The sequence below is a fragment of the Ictalurus furcatus genome, chromosome 21, assembly GCF_023375685.1.
Source record: "Ictalurus furcatus strain D&B chromosome 21, Billie_1.0, whole genome shotgun sequence".
NCBI classification, from domain to species: Eukaryota; Metazoa; Chordata; class Actinopteri; order Siluriformes; family Ictaluridae; genus Ictalurus; species Ictalurus furcatus.
In genome coordinates, this window is record NC_071275.1 from 7,947,546 (window position 1) to 7,963,176 (window position 15,631).

General features: G+C 36.4%; 2 protein-coding genes and 2 pseudogenes across 2 annotated transcripts; 2 read left to right on the forward strand and 2 right to left on the reverse strand.

Annotated features, from left to right (window-relative positions):
• Positions 1-703: 703 nt before the first annotated feature.
• On the reverse strand, positions 704-2,241 carry LOC128625096 (transcription factor HES-5-like; annotated as a pseudogene).
• A 5,899-nt stretch (positions 2,242-8,140) lies between these two features.
• Positions 8,141-9,308, forward strand: LOC128625095 (transcription factor HES-5-like; annotated as a pseudogene).
• A 561-nt stretch (positions 9,309-9,869) lies between these two features.
• On the reverse strand, positions 9,870-12,208 carry LOC128625099 (transcription factor HES-5-like). Its single transcript, XM_053653156.1, has 2 exons — positions 11,634-12,208; positions 9,870-10,842 (listed from the first exon to the last, which is right to left on the reverse strand). The coding sequence occupies exons 1-2, from the start codon at positions 11,694-11,696 to the stop codon at positions 10,423-10,425; spliced, it is 483 nt and encodes a 160-aa protein (XP_053509131.1). The 5' UTR covers positions 11,697-12,208; the 3' UTR covers positions 9,870-10,422.
• A 782-nt stretch (positions 12,209-12,990) lies between these two features.
• Positions 12,991-13,773, forward strand: LOC128625346 (transcription factor HES-5-like). The gene is made up of 2 exons (XM_053653577.1): positions 12,991-13,164; positions 13,271-13,773. The coding sequence occupies exons 1-2, from the start codon at positions 13,102-13,104 to the stop codon at positions 13,676-13,678; spliced, it is 471 nt and encodes a 156-aa protein (XP_053509552.1). The 5' UTR covers positions 12,991-13,101; the 3' UTR covers positions 13,679-13,773.
• The last annotated feature ends 1,858 nt before the right edge of the window (positions 13,774-15,631 follow it).

The window sequence follows — 15,631 nt, forward strand, 5'->3', positions numbered from 1 at the left end:
GTGTGCAGTCTTATGCAACCAGGTTATTGTACATGTTTGTTTTTTTTACCACCCAAAAAAAAAAAAAAAATAATAATAATAATAATAATAATTAATAAATAGCTTCAAATTTCACAATAAATTTGTTTTCATTTGGTTTCATTTTTTTTTTACATCACAAAAACTTACCATTTTTACAGAGGTGTGTAGACTTTTTATATCCACTGTATCTTTGTGTTGGCCATCATTATTCTTATCATAATTGTCAATAACATTCTTATAACTGTTGTCTTCTGTATCTGTATCATTATCTAAAATGCCTATTTTCTTTGTGAGTGTCTATAAAAAAAAACATTGTTTGAGGTTACAGGTCCATGATTATGATAATTATACTTTATCATTAAAATTGTGTGGGAAAGTTTATCCCTGTGTGCACCAAAATACTCAATGGCTGGTGGATTATAGGACATTAATGACCATAGACTGTGATTCTTATCTCCTGAGTTGTTTTACACTCTAACCTATGAAGGACATCAAAACATCCAAGTTAGTGTACTAGACATGACATCACAAAATTCACAACACATAAGAAAGTACTTTAGACCTATTTTTCTTTTTTTCCCCAGTGCACTTTTGTGTTAAAACAATATAATATGAATTAAAACAATATAATATGTGATAATATATCACAACAGTCACTTGAAGAATTATTCAACACACATGGTCCTCATAATAGAGTAGAGTTTAAACAGTTTGTCTTTACAAAAGACACACAAAACTTTTCCAACAGCTAAAATCTTTTAAAGATAAATATAATATTTCTCAAAAGAAATAAATGGGAATTAAATGTACAGTCTCAACAGATACTGTCAAGGGCAAAATGTATTGTTCATAATTAACAGTACCATACAATAGGTACAAAATAAACCTTGGCTAAGGTAAAAACATGTAAAACTTCTCAAGTGAAATGAGAAATAAGGATGAATAATCAACATGTGACATATTGATAAACAGACAATAAAATCTCATTTCAAAGAAATGGAAATTTAAAGCTTAATAATTCTGTATTAATCAGAATGTGATCAACTTCATAAAAGGCAATTAATGATTATATATTTTCTAGTTCACTATATAAAAAAATATAGTGTATTTAACCAGAATGTACATAGTACATGTCTCTTACAGTAAAATTGGCAACCAATTCGCAAACATGTGATCAAATCTGATCAAATATTATCAAAATAGATCAAATAATAAAGATAATACAAATGATAGTTCTAATAGAGAACAATATAGTGTTTTTTTTTGTCTAAAATGGAAATAGCAAAAGGATGTTTCATGAAGATGAACTTATCAGTATTAATGTTTAACATAAACATGCATTGTCAAGACTGCAGATCTTGACATTTCTCCTAACTGGAGTCTACCAGCATTTCATTAAGAATCTTTCTCACTGTAGAAAGGTATAAGTGAATTGCCAAAAGACAATAATAACATGTTAACATTTAACAACTCAGTTATAATCCTGTTCATATAGAAGTTGAAACTTAAAGAAAAAAAGTCCACATAGACTTGTGTTTTCTGCTTTGAGTCTTGATCTTCCCTTTACCAGGGCCTCCAGAGGGAGCTCTTAACCGAACTCTTCTCTGTGCTGATGATCTGCTGCTCTGTAGAGCTCAGCTGAGGCAGGACACTTTCCCTCCTGTTCTCATCTGAAGATGGCTGCAGATTCTGGAAGTGGTTCAGCAGTTTTCTCTGGCTCTGTGTCTTCAACTCTTCTTTGGACAGGAAGTGGATAACATCATTGACACATCTGGAGAAGCCTTGATTGACAGCTGCTGAGCTGCAGGATAATGCAGGCTGCTGCTGCAGTTGTCTCAATAAGCTGACTGTCATCTCCAGGATATCTGCTTTCTCCAGTTTGGAGTCAGGCTGCTGGTTGAGGAACTCTGGAGCCAGGAGAGACTTCAGCTGCTCAATGCTGCTGTTGATACGATCTCTGCGCATCTTCTCCACCATCGGCTTCCTCAGCTGTAAATAACAAAGAGAGAACACTTAGTCATCTTGAACTATAAAGAGTTATTTAGTAGAAAGCAGGTAAATATAAGCATAGAAAAGAAGCAGGTTATTAATTTACCTTGTTGTTTAGAGGTAGGTGCTCGTTTGAGATGGTCATTGCAGAAGTGATGGTTGGTGCCATGGCTGTGTCTCTGTGCTGTAGATCTCGCTGTGTAGAGTGAGTGTGATTTGTACTGGCTGCATCTCCTCTATTTATACTTCCAAATCTCCATATGAATGTGTGGGTCCTGGGCTTGTTGGAGTTTCTCACAGTTTTGAGCCAATGGGAGAGCTTGGGCGCACAATTAGGAATGTAGGGCTGCCACATGCTCAGCGTTCTTCTAGCAGAGGACAATGTCCATGTCTCAGGGGAGCAGGTGGAGGGGTGGGGTGATGGAGATGGATTCACAGAACACTGTGTGAATCTGGGAAAGTAGTGACCCTGTAAAGAGAGCAGATCTGCTGCCTGGTGTTGGGATCAATGTCACTGACAGAGCACACGCTCATCATCACTGCTCACACGTGTTGGGTTGATATTGAATTACATTCCACAATCAGTGACTTTATTTTAATTTTTTTTTCAAGTTTGTTTTAACACTTGGCCTAATTGTATACTATTTGCTAAAAGGCAAAGGCAGAAGGTTAAGTACTTATCTTTATTACACACTAAAATTATGTAATTTAATAATGGTAATACATATGTTTATGACACTACTTACTAATTATTACTATCGATATATTTCCTAATTATTTCATAATTGTTCATGCCCATACTGTACTGTTCTATATGCTTATTAGTTTTAAGGCAATTTCCAAAGCTTACTCAACATGTTTACAACAAAACACCTGTCCAGGTGTAACAGATGTGTCTCATGTCACGTCTTTGTCAGTTTGTGTGAGTTTAGAGCTCTTCTGACTTTCCCACACTGAGTTGTCTGTGCTGAGATCAATGGAGTTCAAAAGCTTTAAAGACCTGAAAGGATCAGTATTGATGACTAAACACTGTGTTGTATTGTAGATGAAGTCTAATGTCTCTCACCATCTGGAGGGAAAGTTTCCTATTGGTTGGTACTCTATGACTTTCTATAATTGTTATTTTTCTTTCATTTTTTATATATTATTATATTATAATATAACCCCAGTAGAAAGTTTAATCATTGTTCTGTTCTTATCCAATTTAGCATTTCAATTATTATTGAATAAATAAATGTGATCATTAAAATGTCTTGCAATTATAGATTACATAGTTATATATAATAGACAAATATCACAAACTGTTTACATCAATACAGCAACATGCTGGTGGCCCATGGAATTAATGTTAATGACTAGTAAAACTGGGACTCAGCTTTCCTGAGCTTTCCCACACTCTCCTCAGTGAAAAGGCTGCAACGAACAATAGACGTGTGCCTACTTAAATGCTAATCAGCCTACACACAGCTGGTCCCCACACCCCCAGGGATGAAGCTTTTTAGATAACCATCTTGACCTTCCTTAACCACACTGTATGCACAGAAAATTCCCACCTGACAAGCGTTTTCAGAAACAATAAATCTATCAAAATACTGTTTGATTTAGTTTTGTGTTGTATGTTTATGCAAATTATAGCTGCGTTATTTTACATCTTGTTATTAAGATACATTTTGATGAATTAGTAATATGAGAATCTGATTGGGAGATATATTTCGCATGGAGTTTGAATTAACATTATTTGATTATGTATATATTTAACTATCATTATTTATTTATTTTTTAACAATTATGATTATAACAAACTGTATATTATTATGTAGCAATACCACACAGACATACATTACACTGAGTAAAGAATAAATATGGGAGCCTTTAGACTAGACTAGAATGGACTGTGTAAATCTTTTTTTTTTTTTTTTCTTAATTCTGTAACATCATTATATTGCTATTCTACTGTACTGGAATTATCCTTTAAAATTGAATAAACTCTAATTATAATTTTTTTGTATATTCTTGTCTTTTGAACTTCCTTTCTGAACTATGTGATGTAATCTAAAACACTACTAGAAGTTTAAGGATGTTTACATTTATGGCATTTGGCAGATGCCCTTATCCAAAGTGACTTACCTTTAACTCATGTATACGACTGAGCAGTTGAAGGTTGAGGGCCTTGCTCAAGGGCCCAGCAGTGGCAGCTTGGCAGTGCTGGGATTTGAACTCACGACCTTCTGTCCAATGTCTTAACCACTGAGCTACCACTGCCCCCAGGTCCCCAAGGACCATAACTGTTTAATATTCTATAAATAAAGATATAGAAGACGATATTTCAAAATCAATGCGGTAAAAAAGGTTGTATGCTGTAAATTAAGAGAGAAATCAGTGAGCATGGATGAATGAAGCTGAGCATGAATTTGAGCATAACTGTTAACCTGTTTTGTCCCATTTCAAATTATTGTCAATTGTTTCCCCCAAAATATTATCATGAGCTATAAATTTATATGTATCGTATGTCAGAACATTTTCTTCCACTCCACAATAACATCACACAATAAAATAACCTATTATTTGAACATTTTCTCCCTTACATTCATATGATTAAGGACACACAGATGATTAAGGGTGAAATAATATTTATTTCATAAGAACAAATATGTAGACATAACAAACAACTGTTTCAAAATATAAACAAATCAACAAAATTGTGTCGTTAAAATGATACATTGTATCTTTAGAAGTTAAACAGATATTATTTAGAGTGAACCATCTTCTCCAGTAGACAGCACGCTCATTGTTTCATGCTAAATATAACTGAGTAACATCTCTCAATGAGAGAAAAAGAATATAATTTTAAAATGTAGACGAATGCATAAACTGCATCCTGTACTTCTGCATATATTTGTGGAATATTTTGCTTATAATCTCCACAGGCAAGATATTATCTTATATATATATATATATATATATATATATATATATATATATATATATATATGTATATATATATATATATATATATACACACACGTATATACTATATATATATATATATATATAGGCTCAGGGTCATCCAGACTGAAAGTGCCATTTTTCCATCCGGGGTTGAGGTATTTCAGAGTGTCTTTTTAAGTGCTGACTTCCTCATTGCTCTACTGTTCAAAAAACAGCGGTGTTACATCTTCTGTCGGGGATGGGCAAAGTCGGAGAATGTCCCGAGAACACCTGGAGTAACCGTTGTGGAAAACCAAGGCCTTCTTCATGGTGAAGAACGACACTGTCTTTTCCAGAAGATCAGAGGTGGGGATTCCGTTATGCAGGTGTTCTTCAAGTGATGACTTCAGTTTCTCCACCTTGCTGAAACACTTCCTTTCCAAGCTGTGGAGTTTACACCTGCAAAAAATAGAGTATACATCAACACATTGCCTTGAATCTGCTAAATATAGGGTGCTGAAATACTGGTATGACTGTGTACTGTAATAACAATGTATGAAATAGTTAAACTATTGGTTGAGGCATACTGGTACAGATGATATCACAAAAAATTTCTTAATTTTATATACAACTGCAGAGCTTGTACAGTATTTCCAGCTGCAAAGTTTATATTACTTTATATTAATTTACAGGAACTTATTTCATGGGCGTTCTACATTAAATAAATACATTAAATGTAACCACATTAAATATAACTATAAATGGATAAAAAGTATAATGGTTTCTTCTTTATTTAATTAATACATTTCAATCAGTGCCAAATTGCTGTGATATAAGAGGAATAAAACACTTCTAGGCATGCTGTTATAGGAAAATAATTAACTATGGGGTGGTCTGCTTGGGTCAGCCTCATAACACCACCATATTGTTGATTACGTTCCTATAACAGCAAGTCCCCAAGTGCTTTATTTCCAGAATATGGTATGATATATGTTATATTCACATTTTTAAAAGCAGTACACATGTCTTATAGAACAAATATGACATGAAAGTTTAATTGAGAAAATTGTATACACGCATGTTTATGGTATTTTCTATCAATTTCTGAGATAATTTAATAGATATTGTGGTTGTTTACTGTTAATTGCAAGTAGATACAATGACTTTCTGAAAAATGTCATCCTGATGCTGTATCACAAAAATCTCCATTTTCAATCTGGAAAAGCAGAATCTGTTTGAAAGTACCTGGCATGTTGAATGTTGTCCTGAGGTGTGATGTCCATGTAGGCAGGCATGTCTGATGCTAGCTTAGGTGCTTGGTAGTCAAGTCCGGTTCTACTTCGAGCACAGGCCCTGTTGGGGTTCAGTTCGAATCTGGCTTCTATCTCCTGATCCTGCTTGTATTTATACTGAATTTTGTCTGGGTCCAGCCAATGAAACCATCAGAAATTAAACAATAGTCCGCTCATATGTCTTTGGTCAATGGGACTCTGATGGGACACTTCATTGGACAGGTGGGACGTTCTCTTCTCTGCCATCTGGCACTTACACTACTGTGGGAAAATGACTAGAGGTATGAGCAAACAGATTTTCCAAAGTTCCCACAGTGTCATTAGTGATAAGAATTGAAGGTAGCTGTGCATATTTTCTGTAACCAATTAGTGCAATAAGCACCAATATTTGCATAGTTACAGCAAAACATTTTTAGTAGTGTCACTGTCCGTTTGCTATTCAATGGATATCTTTTTCTTATGACTCACATGCTCTATAAGTGTATATTAAAAAGGCCTGTCTTACAAAATCCTAATCTACATTGGTATTTAACGGAATACTCAAGGATTTCAGAGTTTAGTTACAGTTCATTTGGTTCCAGCCCCTCAATCTAGTAGCCAACTGTTCCTGTGAGAGCGGACACACTTCTATTGTGTAAGGGATTTAATGTGATGAATGCTGAAGTGTGGGAAGCCGTGTGCCTCTGTGACTCCACCAGCTCGGAGCAGATGAGGGGTGTGTGACTGGGGCATTCTCAGCTTATTACTGATGGACAGCTGTGTGTGTGCATGTGTGTATGAACCAGACTGTGTGAAATATAAGCCTGGGAACATGTAACACACGGAGACCACTCAACTAGATATTAAGTACCATATTTTTGAAGGAAAACTGTACTTTCACTACAAATTGCATCTTTTCTACATTTAGATTGTGTGTTTTACCTGGGAAAGTGAATATAGTGAAGCTTTCAAAATCATTTCACGTATATAACTGGACCTCAAAGATCACACTTCTATCTTTAGAGGGTGTAGCGAATGTAATGAACATTTAAAACTGATTTAAGATATACAGTATAATTAGACAATAAGTAAGCAATAAAACATGACAGTGTGGTGTAATAGGTGCATAATTAATGATGGTGTGGAGTGGTAATTATTTTGCTATAATAGCACATCCAGAAGTGTTTATTCCTCCTATACCACAGCAATTTGTCAACAATGACACAGAATTCAATTCATTAAGTAATTATAAGGTCACATCATACTTTTTATCAGTGAACACGATGTATGCGATGCACTCATTCTCTCATCAGCCTCTCTTTTTTCCTCACTCTTGAAGTTAATAAGACTAAGCCATTAACCATGTTACTGAGAAGCTACAAAGCCGTCTGTCCTGAAGACTTTCCTATGTTGGAAAACTTAATGTTCCAATGTCACCTCTAACTTTTACACCTCTAACTGTTACAAAGTGCTGACACTAAAGACTCCTTCCACAAATGTTAAATAAATATCTCCTTACAGAAAGTTTCACCTTATCAACCATTATGTTTGTTTATAAAATAACAATTTTTAAAATTTTATTATCTCATTTAGTATTAGGCTTAGATTATGTAGAATGCCCACCACATAAGCTGTCTTAATATCTAAATAGGTCTTAATATTTCCATTCAGTGTCATAGCAAAGAAAATGATTAGATAAACTTTGGAACATACAAGGTGCCACGTGTGATCAATGATGATGAGCGTGTGCTCTGTCAGTGACATTGATCCCAACACCAGGCAGCAGAGCTGCTCTCTTTACAAGGTCACTACTTTCCCAGATTCACACAGTGTTCTGTGAATCCATCTCCATCACCCCACCCCTCCACCTGCTCCACTGAGAAATGGACATGGTTCTCTGCTAGAAGAACACTGAGCATGTGGCAGCCCTACATTCCTCATTGTGTGTCCAAGCTCTCAAACTGGCTCCAAACTGTGAGAAACTCCAACAAGCCCAAGACCCACACATTCATATGGAGATTTGGGAGTATAAATAGAGGAGATGCAGCCAGTACAAATCACACTCACTCTACACAGAGAGATCTACAGCACAGAGACACAGCCATGGCACCAACCATCACTTCTGCAATGACCATCTCAAACGAGCACCTACCTCTAAACAACAAGGTAAATTAAGAACCTGTTTCCTTTCAATGTTTATATTTACCTGCTTTCTACTTAATAGCTCTTTATAGTTCAAGATGGCTAAATGTTCTCTCTTTGTTATTTGCAGCTGAGGAAGCCGATGGTGGAGAAGATGCGCAGAGATCGTATCAACAGCAGCATTGAGCAGCTGAAGTCTCTCCTGGCTCCAGAGTTCCTCAACCAGCAGCCTGACTCCAAACTGGAGAAAGCAGATATCCTGGAGATGACAGTCAGCTTCCTGAGACAACAGGAGCAGCATCCTGCATTCTCCTCCAGCTCAGCAGCCGTCAATCAAGGCTTTTTCAGATGTGTCCATGATGTTGTCCACTTCCTATCCAAAGAAGAGGTGAAGACACAGAGCCAGAGAAAACTGCTGAACCACTTCCAGACTCTTCAGCCATCTCCAGATGAGAAGAGGAGGGAAAGTGTCCTGCCTCCGCTGAGCTCTACAGAGCAGCAGATCATCAGCAAAGAGAAGAGTTCGGTTAAGAGCTCCCTCTGGAGGCCCTGGTAAAGGGAAGATCAAGACCCAAAGCCGAAAACACAAGTCTATGTGGACTTTATTGTTATTGTTTTATGCCAAAAACCTTTCTACCAGTTTTTGAAGAAATGTTTTTCTCATAAAAAAGTCATACATGTCATACATTAGTTTTTAACCTGCTTTTTAAAGGTGTCGATTGTTTGCTGTATATAATATACATTTATATGTATATCATCTACTTACAATTTACTTTGTTAAAAATGTGTTTTACACTGATATTATATACTCTATGAGTGCCTTATTCAATTAATTTATAGAAATACTATATATGTTTTTTAACCACAATATGGTTATTATTTTAAATGACTACTGAAAATTACTTTGCCAGTAAAATATATACTAATCTGCTAACTGCAAGATTATTTGCTTTATATTAACATGCATTACTGTTTTAAGAAATTATGGCATCTTTCTCCTGATCTGGGAATCTACCTTGTACAAAAATTGTGCTTTATGCTGAATTATATACTCCATGAGTACTCCATAGTACTTTCATGGTGTGGTTCTTGTTTTGACCCCTGAAAATGTATGTAAACCTTTTATAAAAGGTTTGTTTCTTTGTAATTGTATAACTACACTCAACATTTGAAGTAGATGACATTGCAACAATGTATTGTACTCTATCAATGTACTTTGTCTGTACTGCATGGTTTGTATTGATGGTTATTTGGGAAAGAGAATAAATAATTTAACTGTGGATGGGTTCAGACTCACATGCATTATTCTCCTAATTACATACCTCTCCTATTAATCATTCAGTAATTACTAAATAAGATGCTTTAGTATAAATAACACTAAAGGTTGCTCATAAATACAGTTAGTGTAGGGACATTAACTCTCAATAGCTCATCTTATATTATTCTTATGTACGTGGATAAAATAGTCTGATGAATGACCATTTCAAATTTAATTTAGTGTAACTTAAAACCTCATAACACAGGCTTTTTTCTGCTAGGTTAAAAAAATGGTTCAAGCCAATGGTTAAACTTAAATACCTGGAATGTTTATTAAGTGATTTCAATTACAACATGATACCAAAAGAAAAGATCCATGTTGAATTTGATAGTTGGGGTTTGAATCATAGCACACGCCTTCACAAAAGACAATAACATCATCTGGAAAAAAAAGGGACACTTTTTTGTCATACAACACAGGTTCCCAACTGTGGTCTTGGAGTACACCCTGTGCTGCATATTTTAGTGTTTGAACACACAAGATTCAACTCAGGAAAAGCTGGTAATTGGCTGATAAGGTTGAAGTGGGTCTGCTGGGAGCAGAGAGAACAGTAAAATGTGCAGGGGGTACTCCAGGACAAGGGTTGAGATCCTGTTGCGTACACTGTAGACAAATTAAGTAACATAAAACTAGATTAGTTCCAGTACATGCAAATGTTGCACAAAATTACAAAGCAACAACAAAAATAAAAACACTAAATTTCTATAAGATGTTAAAAGAGTGATAAATAAAATTGCTGGACCACACACCCCATCAGTTTTTCTTCCATGGTCTCCACATTGCCACTCGGTTCCTGGATGCTGTTCGTTTTGGTGATCTGTGAGCAAGATGATTGTGAGTTAGTAACATCAAGCCCAGCCTCAGGCTCATCCTCTGCAGCACATAGAAACGTTTGATTTCTTCTCGGTCTTTGTGTGGCAGGGGAGCGTGCAGGGACACATGGCGCAACATCTCATGCAAACACTGAGAGAAGCCACGTGTAAAACTTGAATTTGCACGCAAACCCGCCTTCTGCCTGAGCAACGTCACAGCCATCTCTAAAATGTCGGCTTTCTCCAGTTTGACTGCCTGCTCTTCAGGTATCTGCATGATGGGACAGAAAATCATCCTAAGCTGCTCGATGCTGCTGTTGATTCGGTCTCGGCGCATTTTCTCTGCCTGGATTTTGCGAAGCTAAGAAGGAGAAATGGGGAAAAAATTAGGACACTTTTGACTTGGAATGGAAATGCATTCCCTTTCAAAAACATCACAGACAATTAAACGTTTTTTCACATGTAATGTGAATTACATGTATTGTGCATGTGAATTCACATGTAATTACTCATTTACATGAGTAATATGAGCTGAAAAAAAACGTTATTGCATTCTAAAATTGCACACATGAACTCAAGTCATGTGAACAATGTGTGCTCACGTGAGAAAAATGACTCCTACAAGAACCATTTAAAAAAAAAAAAAAATCTGAATAATGATTCCACGTGCCCTATATGTGAAAAATTATCACGTGAAAACACATGCAATACACATGAAAAATACATGAAACATAACATCGGTGATTATTCACGTTATGTTACATTTCTGTAAGGCTTCTTAGCACATACACAAAAACATGGTGTATTAGCTAGATTTCTTTTAAAGTGCAAGGTAATCATCATACATCTATGGTCAATTTCAAAACCAGGCCCACAAAGGAATCAGTAGAATATAAAAAAGCATGTCTCTTTAAATAATATATATATATATATTTCCTTGTTGCACGAGGAAAACTGCGGCACCAAGTTATTGATCTTTTGCGCATTTATTGCATGAAATCAGGTGCATGAACTGTGTGCACGTGTTCTTGTCCCTGTTTTGTCCAGATGAGAAAAACATATCTATCTACAATTTATCTACATAATAATAATAATAATAATAATAATAATAATAATAATAATAATGGCAGCTTTTCAGTCTTCTCTACTTACTTTGTTTTCAGTCCTCGCACGTTCAAGATCCACATTTGTACAAATGGGTTGCATTTCATTCATAGTCTACAAAACAAACTGCAAAAGGTGTGCAGACAAAAAAACAAAAACAAAAACAAAAACAAAAACGACAGTGCATGCACGTGAGTCTGTATTTATACCCAAAATAATGACCCCAGAAACACGAGACTTGGTTTCTTCCCACGCCGACGGATAATTAAAGGAGAACAAAAACACAGCAGTGATGCCCCCGGTTTGTCTTGTGTTGTAGCCACTTCCTCTCCCACGATGGGAAACCGACACGGGCCGCTATAAAGTGTTAAAAGTGTGCCTGTAACACCTGCTTTGACGCCATGTTGCGCTCACAAGTTCGCCATGTAGGCGTGAGGAAGTAAAGTCTCCTAGCCACGCTTCACTTCACTCTGCCTTTGATCCTGCAGGTTGTAATGGCCTTGTCTTTGCTTTGAAACCCGAGCCGTTTTCTCATTCTCATTCCTTCCTGCCTCGACTATCAAAATGTGTTGAGCAACCTTGAATCAAGCTTTAAACGAAGTTAATCACGTGCTTTAATGAACGTGCTGTACTTAATCAGCCGCGCGTACTGTCTCGGGCATGGTTAGCATTACACGTTATACACCTGAAAATTAAACAGACATAACTGGAATCTGCTTTGGTAAAGGAACTATTTATTGGTTAAAGGTATTCCATAACTCTTTTCCCTCTCTATAGGTTCAGTGCACACACACACACACACACACACACACACACACACACACACACACACACACACACACAAGGATAGTAAGTAAGGTCTTACTGTCCTTGTGAAGAACATGCATTGACATCAATATTAATGCACCTGATTAAAGCTATATCTACACCTACATCTAACCTGAGCCCTAACCCTTCACTAACCAATGGGGGAACCTTTTAGCTGTAGGTTTTGTAAAAAGCTCCCACAAGGTCAAAGCAGATATTTCTATCTAAACATTTCATTTCATTAAAATGTCTATTTAAACATTTATTTAAATGAATGGGAGTATCATTTTATGGGTCAGCGAATAGCTACTTTCAAATTATTTATTCAATTATTGTGAAAATCAGGTGTTTAGTTTCTGTTATGTGGCAACATTATAACATTCATTTATAATCGATTATATTTAAATGTTATTTAAAATATTTCAATGTTAAATATTTAACTGTCATCCTACGTATTAAATTGATAGATGCTGATGTAGCATAATATGTATTGACTAAATATTGATTGACTAATGGAAGCCTGAATGACTTGATTTGATTTGTCGAGGACGCCGAACCCACTGGCCTCTGAGTGTGGGAAACCTAATCCTGCCTGGGACTCATGCCTTTGTAATGCTAATGCACTCCTATAAATAGGGCAGAGAAGGATCCTCACTCCAGACCACATCTAACTCGCTCTCAGAGAAGCACAAGCTCTCCTTCTGAAACGATGGCTCCTGCGTACATGCCTTCGGCTGACTACTCAAAGCTTTCCAACAAGGAAAAACATAAAGTGAGTAGCTCTACTATTGTATATTTAACTACTTATTGCTTTTGAAAATGTTCCATTTTTACAAAGTGAACAAGTTGCTAACAGAATTCCTCTTTCGTTTTTTTAGCTACGAAAACCAGCGGTGGAAAAAATGCGCCGTGATCGTATCAACAACTGCATCGAGCAGCTTAAGGTGATGCTGGAGAAAGAATTCCACCAGCAAGACCCCAACACCAAGCTGGAGAAAGCTGACATTCTGGAGATGACTGTCATCTTCCTGAAGCAGCAGCTGCAAAGCCAGATCTCAGTGCCTCAGAAAGCTCAATGTGACGGTTACTCTCAGTGCTGGACGGAGACCGTGAACTTCCTGTCTGACAACTCAAAACTGGACGTGACGCTTCAGCATCTCAACCGCTGTCAAGAAGCCCAGAGAACACAGAAAGATTTCCCAGTGTCTCCACGTTCCTCCCAGACCCACCAGGCTCCTGTCAAGCAGGACATCAATGTAAACAGAGCTGTGTGGAGGCCTTGGTAGAGACACTGAGCACAGAGACTCTCTCATGTCAACCAAATGGTAGTTTTACCATCGCTAAGTAGGAGTGTATTTTCCATTCCAGTGATTCAGATCATTTTCTCATGTTGGGTTTTGATCAGAATTCTTAAAAGTATGTTTATTGTATGTCCTCCCTATGGGTTGGGCAAGGTTATCAATTAACCCATGTCATTACTCTTCATATTGAAGACTTACACATTTTTTTTTGTTTATCTTAACTCCAGTGAAGTTTTATTTATTAAATTATTCTAATTGATTGTATTTGTTACCTTTTTTAATAAACGTTTTGAATATGTATTTATTTTTTACATGTTGCCTTAAATGTGAATATGAATAAATTGACTAAATATGTATATTTCTTGTCTTGGTTTGTTCATTCATTTATTTGGCTTTACATATCATTAGATAAACAACACTTTGGCTATTATTCCTCCATGGCCAAACAAAACCCATGTGGTTACATTAGAAGCAGTTAAACTGGTCCATTTGTAATTTAATGTAATTAATGCAAAGCCATTTACACATAGATTTACTTCAATGGCCAAGATCATTTACATTTCTGTCTCACAGCAAGCAGTAAATCTTGGGCTGCATATGAAGGTCATGTTGTGAAGACTTGCCATTGGAATGGAAATTAATGGATTAGGATTTTCCTTCATAAGATTTTCAGTAAGGCATTTGACATCTAAGTCACAGATGTATTGTATAGTATTATATTCTTGGAACTGTCCTATGCACTGTATTAAATTGCTCCTGATGCTTCCTGTACAAAAGATATTCTGCAGCATGACTTAGCAATATCAGTTGTTTATGAAGATCATTCCTATTCAGTTAACCTTAGAAATTGGAGTAATAATTACAGGCCTACTCATGAAGAGCTAGCAGCTGGCTGTGATAAAGACTAGTAACCAAAAATTCTGCAAGAAAGCTGTCATGTGGCCATTTCCTTTATAGATTTAGATTTACAATATATAAGAATGAAAATGTTGATAAAACTCCAAAAGTCTTTGTCTCCTACTCCAATCAGTTCACAAATATCATCCTGTCTATTGTTCCATAGGATTAGGGCATGTGCAGACGTATAGACACGTGAAGAAAGCATGAGTTCATAGGACTGTGAGAAAGACAGTCTTAATGTCCCTGTCTATACAATACAACCCTGATAGTCTGTGTATACCGTCAGCTCTGGTTTCATCAGACAGCTGGTGAGCTCGATGGGTACGGGCGGTGTTTCTCGGCACATGTGTGGGGCCTGCTTCTCGCAGGATTTCCCACACTCTTGACACAGTCTCGCCTTTCAGCGCAGACACAAAGGAAGTGTGCCGCGCTAAATTATCCATTAGGCATGGTGGTGTGAATTCTGACCCTCCACCACTTCTGATTCAGAGTCTCCACCAGGGAGAGACCTGTAGCCATGTTAAAATCAACTTCTCAAAGAGATTAGTTAATATTGATTGAATATATGAAGAGTACTATAAGATCTGTATTTGTATACATATATTGTATATAATGTACAGTATATGCATGCTTTAATGCAGAATGATGCACAAACGAAGCAGAGTCCAATAAGCTGAACTTTTACACACAAAAAACACATGAGCCTGATCTCATGAAAATAAATAAAGGGTACTGTTCGATTTCCATATTGAAATGATAATGATTACAGTGTAGTACCTTTATAAAATCCAGAAGAACATTTCTTTATATACTCATAAAAATATGCTGAGTATTGCATAGTCATGGTATTGCATAATCATGGTGATGAATCAAAACAGGAATCATTTGGAGTCAGAGTCAGAATCAGATTCTGGTGTTGTTTCTGGCTACTGATTTGGTAGAGAGTAACTTTCGTTATAGTGACTGAGAGTACTGGCACTGGCACACTTTTCACACCACTTCAGCTGTATTTGCACATGCAAACACAGCTGAATTGCT